This window comes from Thunnus maccoyii, chromosome 5, assembly GCF_910596095.1.
Source record: "Thunnus maccoyii chromosome 5, fThuMac1.1, whole genome shotgun sequence".
Classification (NCBI taxonomy): domain Eukaryota; kingdom Metazoa; phylum Chordata; class Actinopteri; order Scombriformes; family Scombridae; genus Thunnus; species Thunnus maccoyii.
In genome coordinates, this window is record NC_056537.1 from 21,111,656 (window position 1) to 21,125,070 (window position 13,415).

Genomic DNA, 13,415 nt, shown 5'->3' on the forward strand with positions numbered 1-13,415 from the left:
AAAAATGTGGCAGATGAAGTCTATAAAAGTAATCGTTGCACATGTGACCATGTTGTGGCCTTGACACCAGAAAGGCCATGGAGAAGTTTAAAGACGTCATTCCTGAGATGCTTCCAAGCTCATTTACAATTCAGGTTTTTACTATAGTATTAAATTAGTTGTATATCTTAACTAAGACTGAAGGCTTGCACACATTATGTTTAATAAAATTACATTACAGGGGATAATAAAATGCTGATCTTGTGATACAGCCTGTTAAGAGAGCTGTAACTATTCAACATATACTTGAACATGTGATGGGACAGGACATATAAAAACTGCTCTAACAATAGATAGAAAGAATATACTCTTTGCATGACTTGTTGTCGGGGAGGCCTTGTTAGGGCCTGACCTTCATCCCCCACCTCCCTGCAGGCAGCTATCGAACATCTCATCCGTGTGTGGGAGAGAAGACCTGTCAGGTGTGTTGATGTAGAAACTCAGTAGCTGATGCTTAATTACTTTGTGATGGAGGTTTCAGAGGATCCTGCAGACCTCTAAGAGAGTCCAACAGAACTTCATCATGCTTGACAAATCACAATATTTCATGATCGTTACAGAAGCAATCAGAGACGTACAACTTCTGTGCAGCGCACTTCAACTGGCGTTTTCTGAGTTGCTGCCCGACAACCCTCCTGAATGAATGAGTGGGTGGGCCCCGACATCAATGTGGTGGGACCACTGCAAATCCCACCCAGCGATGAATTCTCCATCTCAGAAAGCTCCCACTTGTTTGGTAAGTGTATTTGGCATGAACTAGGTCACAGAAAGACAAAACACATCTAAGAGTCTTCAGCCACACCAACAGTTCTGTGACACTGTACTTAGGCACAGGGGTGCTTTTAGCTGAACGCTAATGTCAGTATGCTAACATGCTCGCAATGACAATGCTGATGTTGTATGTTTAACATTTTCACCATCTCAGTTTAGAGTAGCATGATAACATTTGCTAATTAACACTGAACACAAAGCACAGTTAAGGTAATGGACACATTTTAATTTTGACCTGATAATGGTGCTACAAGGGAAATAAAGGGATTGCAAAAAGTTATTACAATTCATCATGAGGTAGACATAAATGTATCAACAAAACTTCATGGCAATCCATCCAAGAGTTGTTGAGACATTTCACTCAAAACCACAAATGTCAACCTAATAGCGGGACTGGAGGAAAAGTTAGTGGGCCACCAAAATCATAATGATTCAGAGCCATGAATATTCGTTCAAGATTTCATGACAATCCCTCCAATAATTGTTGAGATATTTCAGTGTGAACCAAAGTGGAGAGATAGAAAGATACCTCATCACAAAAGGCACAAAAGGAAAAGAAAAGAAATAGAATAACAGGCATCCCAGATCAGTGATCCTGCAGTTGTCAGGTACGTGGAAAGACCTGAATGTCACAACAACCAAGTCAGGCTGACAGCACAGCCTCCAATCAATCTGAGTCAGTTGTAACATCTTAACACCATGTGTTGCGATTGAGAGTGAGTAAAAATTAGTTAGTCAGCAAGCAGTAAATTGTTTCCCAGCACCTGCACGAGATTTTCAGGGACACATGTCTGTCTTGATGATGCATGAACTAGCTCACAGCCATTTAATAAACCCCTGCACACCACATTGTAGTCAGTTGGTAGCATCGCCAAAATCTGGAAATGACTTCACACATCAGTTAGCTACTTTTAATGATGTATAGAAATGTGACTGTCTAGTTAATGGTTAGCTGTGGCAACCTTTGTGCCACTTAGGATTTCTCAAGCAAGCGCCATGTTCAGTGCCTGATCTGCTGTTCTGCTGTTCTCACGTCTTTAAATGACAGAAATAAATAGAAGTTCATTTTTTTTTAGTTATAGTTAAAAGGAGAAACTAAACTACAAAACACAGCCTGAATGTCTGGATCAGAGCATAAAGTCTCTGAATAGTCTGTGTTTGGTATCACAGAGATGGCCATGGTCCAGACCAAGTCTTCAAAAGGTCAGTGTTACATTGTACTTAACAGGTATCGTATCAGTAAAGAGTGTCAGTTGTCTGTGATTTCCGAGAATGTTTTAGTACAGCTGAGTGATGATTCATGTAGAGCAGACGTAGTCTTTGAAATGGCATTCATCGCCCCTCTGCTGTTTTTAAAGATGTCATGATTATACCATACATGCTTTTGGAAATCAGCAGTGATAACACAATATCATGATCCTGCTAACATTCCTATATCACTTTCAAATGTGCCAACTTGTCTGGAACAGAGGTACATGTCATTCTAAAAGACACAGTGTGCTCTGTGCAAGCAAGTTGTTAATCATTTATGGGTTTATAGTATGTGTTGTGTGGGTTACTGAATACTTCTGAGCCAGTTTATATTCTGACAAGCTTCTGCAGCGAAGAACTTGAAATGTAAAGGCGTTTTTCCTTATCAGTATTGAGGGTTAAATGATAGTGATTAATGTTTCAGACTATAAAATCTGAGACAAACTGGTGATTTTGGGGTTAAAACATAGAAGTGACTTGACTTGACATCATTCTAAGTGGATTTCCTTTGACATTTGACTGAATCTGACACTGAAGCTTCACCATTCTTCTTCAAGGAACCTGTCCATATATTGAAGCTCCAATAATCAATATTTTTATTGTAATGCTGTTACCTGTAGTGACAATCCCGCAGAGAGGTATCATCCAACTCTGCAGTTCCCAGTTTGTTTTAGCACCGTTCAGCACAATGTTTTGGTTTTCGGTTTGTTTTGGTTTTAACTTTTAGCAGCTGGAGGACCAGATATTTCCATCACGGGTTTGGTGGAGACCAAAATGGAGCTATGTAGTGGACTTCTGTACATTTGTTAGCTGTGCAGAAAAACAGCTCCAAATGAGTGCTGATGGTGCTCCATGTCTGTTGGATTTGTAAATAGGCATGTAATGTTGTGTTTAGACCTTGTTCCACTTCTCCCAAATGGCCAAATAAGAATCAATTAATACAGATTTAAATGTCAATTTAACTTTTGTACATGCTGTTCTTACGCCGTTTTCCATTTCCTCTTCTTCTTGTAGATATTCTGGCAGATCAAGGCAGTCCTCTACTGCAGGATCCCGACATATTACCCTTCAGCAGCTATCCCAGCATGCAGTACCCGTCCATGGAGCCAACCATGTCTTCCACACCATACTACTCCAGTCAGAACTACTACCCTCAATACAGTGGAGATGAGTGGTACTCACACACAGGGATATATGAACTGAGGAAAGGACCTCTCGAGGTCAATTATGATGCGGAGAGGGAGGAGGTGTCCACGGTGGTGCCTGCTGTGTGCAAGAGGACCCGGCACATCCCGCAGGCTGGAAGGGTCAAAGGGGAGGAACTGTGTGTTGTGTGTGGAGACAAGGCCTCTGGATACCACTATAACGCTCTCACCTGTGAGGGATGTAAAGGTGAGAGGAGCGTGCACGGCTATGTTGGATTTGAAATCATTTCCAGTGTTTGCTACTTGGGTTTTATTCATAAGGGCAATTTACTTTTTTTAATATGAAGCCAGAAACATGAGTAAACGCTCACACATACAAGGCAAATGTGTGTCCTGTAAAGATATTTCCAGTCAGATGTTTTGTTTATGATCAGCTTTTCAGGCAAAATGCAAGATCAGTCTACACTGGCATTAAACCTTTATGTTTTTTATCATCCACTCATGAGACATGCAATATACATATGTTAACCTCAAGTTTTGGAACTTTGACCATGTTTCACACAGATATCCAACATCATAACAGTATATGGATAACAGAAAATCACAAAAATACTGTATGTCCCATTCAACCAAAGTATTGGACAAAATGTAATTTTGACCAGATGATGGCACAAAAGTCAAAAGATCAAAGTTATTACAATTCAGCCTCTTGGCCCATGAAAGTGTCTACCGATCCAAAGTCATTAGAACACATCGTCTGGGAACAATTGAGAATAATTTTGTACATTTCAGGCCAATCCATCCAATAGTTGTTGAGATATTTCAACTTGGTGCGATAAAGTCTGTAGGATTCATTCTCTGGAGACCAGGGATGTCTACAAATTTTCAAAGCAATCCATTTTAAAGTCGTTGAGATATGTCAGTCAGGACCAAGTCAGGGTCGACAGGCTGATCGCCATCCCCACAGCCATGCCGCTAGCATGGTGAGCGAAGTCATGGCCTTTAGCAGCTCCTCCCCATGTTTCTATAACACCGTGAATTTGCTGTGATTCCTGCCAAACTGTCGGCCAAATTACATACGAGTGTAATTCCACACTGTGATGTCGGACAATGCCAGGAGTGCAGCAGCTGGCCTGTCTTGCCATTTGACAGAGAATAGGCTCAGGTCTACCTGGCCTCTGCCTGGTACTGCTGCCAGATTGGGTTCCCTCTCAGCTTTCTGCCGTACAATGCAGGAGCAACCTGAGCTCAGTTACGTTAATGCATGTCATTGTGCTTAATGTCCTATGTCAGAATGTCTAATAACTGTTCCAAAGTTATTCTGTGTGTGTGTGCGTGTGGAGCATCCTCAGCTGGGCTCACAGGATTCTCTCTGTGATATTATTGGAACGAGATGTAACCTAAGAAGCAGTAATTTTATTTATATTGCAGTTATTTACATTCATTTCAGTGAGGAAAGATCCTGGATTTCAAAAATTTAGGCAGAGAGAAGGATCACTAAAATTTCTGACCTGTTCAGTGATGAGAACGTTTTCATTAATGATCTTCAAAAACTGTAGTGTCCCTCATTGACATTGCTTTAAGTATCATCAAATAAGGAATCATGTTATTACAAGCGGTGTTACCTAATTTCTTCGTGAACAACAGAATTCCGAAACACAGTAACTCAGTCATGGATAATTTTAACATCAAATTTTAAGTAGTAAAAACTACTTCCCCTTTTTGCTTTTAAGCTAGCTTTTAGATCGGACTCAACTTGTTGTCTTCTTCTCCTTCGTTCTGTTCTCTACCTGTTCCACTTTTTTCTTTTGGCCTCTGTTGATTACAGACTCTGCAGCCCTCTATTGGACATTCTGCAAAACTGCCACATTAATCATTTAATTTGATTAAATCCTCAACCATCAAACCCCATAAATAAACATTACATTTATGGGGGTTAGACTGACATTATTCCAAAAGGTTTCCTTCGGTATCTGACTGCTTTGGACACTTAGGCTTCACCAGTCTTATTCAAGGAACCAGTCCATATTATTAAAGCTGCACTAATCAATGTTTTTGATGACTATGGCTGTAACTTGTAGGGATGATCTCACAGAGAATTATCACCCAAATCTGCAGTTTCCCTCAGCTTTACGGAGCTCTTGTTGCATATTTCAGCTCACTTGTGTTGGTTTTCCGTTCTGCAACTTTACTGTTTTGGTTCACTCTCACAGCTCTCATTAGTGTCGCTTTTGGCAGCGGCAAACAGCTGTTTTCAGCTGAAAAGCTCTGAACTCACTATGCACTCCCTGCCCAGCAGCAAACAGCAGAGAGAGTTAGCAGCTGGTGAACATGGTGGAACATTAAGCAGCTAAATATCCAGATATTTCCCTCAGGAGTTGGTGGAGACAAAAGATGAGGGAGAGTGAATATTGGATTTACATTCCTCAGGTGGCAGGGTGATATTATGTCAGTGTTGTGTTGACAGCTTGTTTCCACTGCCTCAAAATATCCACAAAATCAATTAATACATGTTTAAGTATCAGTATAACTCCATATGGAGAACGGACTCTTTCAGACTTGTATTACAGTATATTATATATACAGTATATATACAATTTAGTTATTACCCCTTATACGTCAACGAGTAAGCGGTAATTTACTCCACTACTTTACTGTTGGGTAATACATCATATTTATAAGATAAATGTGTTATTATGTAGAATCTTAATGTGCAAAATAACTAGCAACTATAGCTGTCAAATAAATGCAGACGAGTAAAAAGTACAATCTAAAATGTAATAGAGTAGAAGTACAAAGTAGCATCAAAAGAAAACAATTAAGTACCTCAATACTGCACAATTGTCCATTTCTATATCAAAGTGCAAAATGTATCAGCATCTTCTGTTCCAGGTTCATGCCTTGTTTCGCCCTCCATGTTCAGGTTTCTTCAGACGGAGCATAACAAAGAACGCTGTGTACAAATGCAAGAGTGGCGGAAACTGTGAGATGGACATGTACATGCGCAGGAAATGCCAGGAGTGCCGACTAAGAAAGTGCAAGGAGATGGGCATGCTGGCAGAATGTGAGTATTACTGCTCGTTAATAGACTTTGATACCTGTTCATGTTGGCAGAACACTGAGGCAATCTTAATCAATAATGTGGGGAATGAAAGGAATGTAGATACTGTACATTCATATCATGCACACACTCTATTTTAACTTCAGTAGAGTCAAGAAAGACAGTCAAAGGCTGCCGTGGTGAGCCCTCATTTGCTATTCTGACATGACCTGTTTTATTTTACTGTGGGATTGAATGTCTCATATCACACAGAAGAAAGACCCAGCTTTTGTTACTGCTACAGAAATAGAAGCAGTTAAACAGACACCTTAAGCTCCATTTAGGACAAATTAACACCATCATTAAAAGAAATTTGCTATAGTGTTGTTTGTCTTAAAAGTTCTCTTAACACGTTTGTCTAGGGTTTTTAAATACTGAGCATAACTCAGTTGTAAAGACAGAAACTGTAAATGTGAACATGTACTTTCTCTGGAGTCTTTGGAGGATTATTAGTTATCGGGTCAATTAGGAGCTGTCAGTTGAAAAGGGCAGGAGGACAGACTGGACTCCTGTTGCTCATAAATAGTGCAGGCAAGTTGTGATGAATATTGCAGGGTGGCAGGCACTGATGACTAACTGCTGCTGCAACAGGGACTCAAAGACCTTTTTTTTTGTCATAATGTAAAAAGACAGATACTCTCCTCACTGGCCTCTCAGGACATTGTCTCTCTTGTTCAAAGAGGGAAATTATTTGATCAAAATCAGAAAAAAATGTGAAGTAATGACAAGGTTTTTTACATTCACACAATACTATTAAGATATGATAATACAAGACAGTTAAATGAAAATGTATTGATCGTTACTGGGAAATGAATTGAATATAACAAAAAAAGAATATGGTAAAGTTTTATAATGGTAAAACATTAATTGCACAAGATTAAAAAAGCAACATTTCAAAGTTCACCAGTTGTTCTATATAAATGTTTACCAATATACAATATATCAAAGGTCTCATAAATGAAAGTAAACATTTACAACTGCTGCTGAATGAAGAGCTGTGAGGCATTTAACACACAAAGTGAAGCCTTCATCACTGCCGGCAGGTCTGCTGACAGAGATCCAGTGTAAATCTAAAAGGCTGCGCAAGAACACCAAGGCCTCCCCGGGACAGTCGACCGGAGACGAGACAGAGGGGGCGGACAACATAGACAACAAACAGGTCACCTCAACCACCAAACTGTCAAAGGTAATCAGACACACTCATTGTACAGCATGTGTACTGACTGATGAGTGTGCCACATGTTTCCTCCTTGATTTCACATATTTCTACAAGTTCAGGTTTGCTAAAACAAACTTATGCTGCATTTTATTTTACTTTAGACAAAATGGCTGTTTCCTATAATTTGCGAAATACCCTAATGCATATTATATAAATTTCAGGTGTGGCATTAACCAGTTTATCTATGTGTGATGCTGTTAAAGGCTAGACATATAAATAATAAAGTAGTTATAAATTTGCTCCAGAAGAAACAACACTCTCTGTTTATCAAAAAGTACATATTGTGGCGTTGTGTCATTGTTCACTTAGTTTTAAAAAGTTGTCCACGAAATGTGCATGAAAAAGTAATTAAGGGTTCAAATAACCTTTTTGACAGCTGGGTGTTAGTTTTAAGAAATGTGCCACCACAAGTTTGGAATGAATTACCAGCTCCTCAAACTCCTACATATAAATCATATAAAGTCTGTTATATAAGCTGTGAAACAAACAACATCTGGCACCACTTATGTGTTGTTTTTGTTTTCTCTTTTTATTCAGGAAAAAGTTGAAATTACAAAAGAGCAGCGGGCACTGATGAAAGTCGTTGTAGACGCTTACAACAGACATCAAATTCCTCAAGATGTGGCCAAAAAACTGGTATATTACACTTAATATCACTTCACATTTCACTTTTTTCAATCTGTTTCATTGCTGTTTACTGTTGTTGTTCCCCCCACAGCTACAAGAACAGTACAGCGCAGAGGAAAACTTCCTACTATTGACAGAAATGGCAACAAGTCAAGTCCAAGTTCTAGTGGAGTTTACAAAAAATATTCCAGGTATCGTTTCCTTGTTTGCAAATCATATAGAATACACACTTTTACAGGCCTCACCACACTGGTGCTGCAATGCCAGCAAAATTACAAAATGTGTTCCTTGCTGGATGTAACACATGCTGTGACGCCTCTTGCAGGCTTTCTGTCTCTGGATCATGAAGATCAAATCGCTCTGCTGAAAGGTTCGGCTGTGGAAGCCATGTTTCTGCGCTCTGCTCAGGTTTTCAGCAGAAAGATGCCGAACGGACACACGGAAGTTTTGGAAGAGAGGATACGTAAGAGTGGTGAGTCAACCGAAGCTATACATCTGTGAATGTCAGGTGCTGTCTGATACATCATGGTGTACTTTTGGTACTGAAGAGCTCCATCCAAATTCAGATGGTGTAACTACTCTGATTCATTTGGTTATAATGAAAACTGAACTTAAATCACTCAAAATATAATAATCTGTGTTATTGTGAGTGTGAAACTACAATATCTGAAGTATTTCATGACCTTCAGGAGTCTTGGTCCTTTGCACCACCATTTGCAGCATCATGACATTTGTTGCTCCAACTGCAGTCAAGCAGCCAAGTCTAGTCAGATCAATAATTCATCTCCCTGATCTGTGTGATGCGGCTGAGAGATGTGTGCTGACCTGTTGATCTCTGGATGGGTGTAGGTTACACAAGGTGCACAGACACCCTTGCTGGGTACAGTTTCACTCGGTTTGGGCGTGTGTGTGGGCACGCTCACAGGTAAAGGAGAGCATTCAAGGCAAACACAGCTCTTTGGTAGCATTGATAAACACACACGTATATATTGTTGGAAAAAAAAAGGGTTTTCTCAAATAGATATTACATATACAGTTACCCCAGAGTTTACTGCCTGGTGGTTTAAAAACATTTTTTTTGTTTGCGAGGTGTCATCATGTCAGCCAGGTTGGACAGTTAGACAGACAGTGACAGTGATGGCAGGAGTGTGTGTGTGTGTATGTGTGTGTGCGTCACTGGGACCCTCAGCGCTGCTCTGGTGTGAATGGTGGGGATAAGAGATATTCACACTAAAGGCCAGTCTGGGAGAATAAGGGAGCAAAGCTGTCTGAAGAGACCATTGTTCCTTATCAAAACATCAAGAGTGCTATTGTCCACTTCTCTCCCTCTGAGCCCCACTGGCATTTCTGAGTGCTTGATGATGTGTCCAAGCAGACAGACACCCTGTGCTAGTTTCAAGAGAGTCAAAAGTAGGAACTGCTGCCAGTGTGCGAGAAGAAACTGAATGCAAACGTTTGAAATGATATACGGAGCACTGTGCAGTTTGGCGGCAGTGCATCTGTAGTATTCATTCTTATATATCATTTAATTGTTATTTTTAAAAGAACAGCATGAAAGTTCATATTTGCTTTATATTTTTATGCTCACCAAGAAATGTCTACTCTTGAAAGGAGAATGAAAATAATCTTTGTGCAGGTCTTACTGTTATTGTTGCTATTATTTTAATTTGTACAAAGAAATATTGTGACATTATGTAATTAGAGTATTTCAGTTATGGAATCATATACAGTGAAACACTGATCCAACGCCTCATTTGACAGTAATTAATCCTTGTTATAGAAAAGATTTTACAGTTAAAACAACTTTTATCTCTCTCAGATATTAATTATGATACCACTTAGGTATAAAGATATACTTCAAGAAGAATCTGCTGCACATTGATTCATTCTTTCTTTGTTTCACCCATCCATAACATCACATTCATCTCAATAAGACACAGCGCACGTCATCTTTGACGCTCTGCTCTGATTTGTAGAGGAAAAGCTGAACAGTTTGTTAGCCTTCGAGGTGAAGTGGTAATTGTAGTATTACATTTGATTTTAAAAGGCGGCCATTTCCAAGTGGTTTCAAAGTGCAAGATTGTTTCAAATGCACTGAACTGTGTGAAGCGTTTTGCAAAAAGTGTAATTCAGGAAGTTGGTTTTCTTTTCTTGTCTTTTTTTTTTCAAAATTAATCATTAATTCTTTGGATGTTTGGATGTCAGATGGTTATTGTGTAACAACATCCACTATGAGATTGTGCAACTTTTTTGTTTGTTGAGTTGTTTTGTTATCAGCTGATGCGGTTTCTGATTTCAATTTGAATTTACAGGCAAAGCTACTGTAGAAGTCCTTACTTAGTAATCAGTCTTGGTCTACAGAGAATCAAATGATTTTTTAGTGTTTAGATACAGTGTTTAGTTTGAAAGGTGCATTTGTTTTCAAATAAAATAACACCAGAATATTTACTGTGAGAACATGAGGTGCACGATCATATACAGAACCAGTCAAAGGATTGCACACACCTTCCCATTCACTTGAATGAGAAAGTGTGTCCAAACTTTTAACTGGTGCTGTAGGTGAACAATAATGCAGATTAGAGGCGTCCTGGCTCAAAGTGCAAACGGTTATGCAAGACAAGCTCTTCCTGCTTTTTTCCTCTTATAAGTGAATATTACCACATGACATTGACCATGTGTGTTGTTCCCACCTTTACACAGCATTTTGTGCCTTCATTTATATAATTATCTCATCACAAGAGGTGCAGCATGTGAGTTAGTTTACCAGTGTCCAAGTTTAAATTTTTGGTATCAGACAGATTTCCATTAAATAAAAGAACTTTTTTTAACACCTTTCATATAGATACAGGAAGGATACAGTGGATTTAAAACTGTAAGGTTTAACCTCAGCAGTCAGGATCTAAGACTTAAGGTTCATATTTGACTTTACTGTATTGTACAGTTGCTTGTGTGTTTTCTGCAGGTATATCAGATGAGTTTATCACACCATTGTTCAACTTTTACAAAAGCATTGGTGAACTCCACATGGCGCAGGAGGAACAGGCCCTCCTCACCGCCATAACCATCCTGACACCAGGTGAGCCAGTATCAACAGCTTTAATTGATATTTTGTTGTGCCAAGTTGTTGTGTCACATGTGCGGTGTGTTTCCTAAATCAATATCATCCTTAAAAGACTAATGTATCATCACTAGATTTGGTCAGGTGTCTATATAAACAGACATCTGAGCCTCGCTTTAGAGCTCGCTCTGAGTTTTGCCTGCCTGACTGTCTGCTTCATCCTTTTCCTCTCCAGACCGGCCTTATGTGAAGAATCAGCAGGCTGTCGAGAGACTTCAGGAGCCAATGCTGGACGTGCTGAGGAAGCTGTGTGTCCTGCAGCATCAACAGGAGCCACAATACTTTGCTCGTCTCCTGGGCCGACTGACGGAGCTGAGGACACTCAACCACTATCACGCAGAGATGCTCACATCCTGGAGGATGAATGACCACAAATTTACCCCGCTGCTCTGTGAGATCTGGGATGTGCAGTGACACACCGGGAGAAGGTGTCAAGTGGTAGTTTGGGGATGATAATATGGACATTTCAACTTGCAAGACAAAGTCATGGTCCAGCCACAGTGCATATTTATATTGGATGATATGGAATTAAATCCCTGCACAACCTGTTTGCCTCTGTGTTGCCTGACCTTAGTGACAGTTATCATCATTTTGTTTTATTGTGGAGTTCAGCCAACTCAGACATTTGAAACATTACATTAAAGGATGAGTTCACAATTTTAAAAATCTGTCTTAAAACAACAGTCAGGTGCCCATATGAACATAGAAACAGGTTTCCTTGTTGTAATCATTCCTCCTGTTCATACTGACCATTAGAAGATCCACTTCAAATGCACTTACAATGTAAGTGATGGGGGACAAAAAATGGATTTAAAAGTTTATCTTAAGAAGCTTCAGCCATCTAAGTTAGACAAATAAAATGGATATCTGAATTCCCTCTTTGTGTCTTGATGGACAGTGTTTTCCTGTTCAGTTGCAGTGGAAGGATTGTAACAAAAAGAGGGGATCTGGCACTAAAAAGACAGTAAGATATTGACTTGATTTGACTCATTTGGATGGCTGAAGCTTCATATTAGCTTCAGATAAATGTTTAAATACATTTTTGCACAGAAAAAGGGCTGTGGATTTTGGGATCTGTGGATCTCTTCATGGCCAGTATGAACAGGCACTTCAATATTGTTTTAAGACAGAATTGTGAACCTGTCCTTTAAGTACAGAAAGGTTTTGAGCACAAAGAGGCAACTGTTCAAAGTTTGGCAAATTTCTTTTACTGTGGACGTCATGTAAAACATATTGAAGACCCAGAGGGATTAGTAGACAAGTACAAACACTGGAACGTATGCAAAGCAGAGATGGTGCTCATTAGTTTAGATTACATTGAATTTAATGATGGGTTCATTTTTTTTTATTTGTAAAACCACACGTACACATACTGGCTGTAAATACATAAAAGTTGTATATTATTCCTCAATGAATAACAAGATTAATAGGAAAATGTTTACATTTATAAATGTTTAAGCTTATTTTTATAGCTGTTTGTTAGCACAGGGGAAACAACCATTTGTTGAGGAGTACACATACAGATGTGATATCTGCTACATCTGGTTCCTTGTTTCTCATATCATTTTTTCTGAAATATTATCTTAATAAATTAAACAGAAATATGTTTAATTTACTGAAAAAATGTTGACTAAATATTAAAATATGAATATAAAAGGTTTTCTGATTAAATATGGTCTTTCATTTTACAAACTGGAACAACAACTAGGAAAAACAATTATTTTATAACTTGTTTAGTTATTCTGTATCTCACATTTAACCTTCTTTATTAATATTTCATTCTAGCAGGGTATCAGAACAAATGTTTCAGTCAATTTTCTATAATTAAAGAATATTTACCAGTGCTGTTGGCCATTTTTAATGCATACATATCATTACACTGATGTTGATGTTTGGTTCCTCCATTCTTCCCTTTTGTAAAGCTCATTCTTAGATTTTGTGATACTTGGTGTATTGCTATGATGGCTGTAGTTGATATTAATTGTGGTCGTTGTAGAACTAACGAGTTTTAACAGTTGCAGCAGCTACACCTGGAGAGTAGTACACCTGACAGTACAGTCAACATAAATGTAAACTGACTTTACCTTGTACTCAGTGCAACATATTGTTATTTGACTTAGAAGAAATGAGAACTTTTTAATTCAC

At 38.9% G+C, this 13,415-nt stretch overlaps 1 protein-coding gene across 5 annotated transcripts; it reads left to right on the forward strand.

The window, feature by feature from the left end:
- The first annotated feature begins 375 nt into the window (after positions 1–375).
- On the forward strand, positions 376–11,733 carry nr1h4 (nuclear receptor subfamily 1, group H, member 4). 5 transcript variants are annotated; one of them, XM_042412338.1, is made up of 11 exons: positions 376–461; positions 600–775; positions 1,981–2,013; positions 3,076–3,453; positions 6,130–6,270; positions 7,350–7,492; positions 8,063–8,161; positions 8,244–8,343; positions 8,478–8,624; positions 11,094–11,228; positions 11,446–11,733. In XM_042412338.1, the coding sequence occupies exons 2-11, from the start codon at positions 679–681 to the stop codon at positions 11,682–11,684; spliced, it is 1,512 nt and encodes a 503-aa protein (XP_042268272.1). In that variant the 5' UTR covers positions 376–461; positions 600–678; the 3' UTR covers positions 11,685–11,733. The 5 variants fall into 5 exon arrangements, with proteins under 5 accessions (XP_042268272.1, XP_042268274.1, XP_042268275.1 ...); XM_042412340.1 differs by having other exon boundaries at positions 11,115–11,228; XM_042412341.1 differs by lacking the exon at positions 1,981–2,013.
- Positions 11,734–13,415: the final 1,682 nt, after the last annotated feature.